This window comes from Trypanosoma equiperdum (genome assembly GCF_001457755.1).
Source record: "Trypanosoma equiperdum strain OVI genome assembly, contig: ctg_966, whole genome shotgun sequence".
Classification (NCBI taxonomy): domain Eukaryota; phylum Euglenozoa; class Kinetoplastea; order Trypanosomatida; family Trypanosomatidae; genus Trypanosoma; species Trypanosoma equiperdum.
Window position 1 is genome coordinate 1 of NW_027124938.1, and position 233 is coordinate 233.

General features: G+C 41.6%; 1 pseudogene across 1 annotated transcript in view; it reads right to left on the reverse strand.

Annotated features, from left to right (window-relative positions):
• Positions 1 to 95: 95 nt before the first annotated feature.
• TEOVI_000549300:pseudogene overlaps positions 96 to 233 on the reverse strand; it is a 536-nt pseudogene continuing 398 nt past the window's right edge. Inside the window, exon 3 of the mRNA in view lies at positions 96 to 233. This exon is cut by the window's right edge and continues 54 nt beyond it. Within this exon, the coding sequence occupies positions 96 to 233 (138 nt within the window).

Sequence of the window (233 nt, forward strand, 5' to 3'; positions counted from 1 at the left end):
TCTTTGTACACACTCCAAAGAAGTAAAGGCTTGTGAATACTCTGGTCCGACCACCACTCATCGTTCATTATAAGCATTTCATTAAACGCTTTCTCAAACTTTTTGAATGCCCAAACTCTAGCTATTATACAACCGCCATTCAAGTATGCTTTTTGATTTGCAGGCCACTTCATTAGGTGCGTTAGGTTTCTTTGGTGCTCCGCCAAGTAAGCAGCTTGAAAGAACCATGCGCA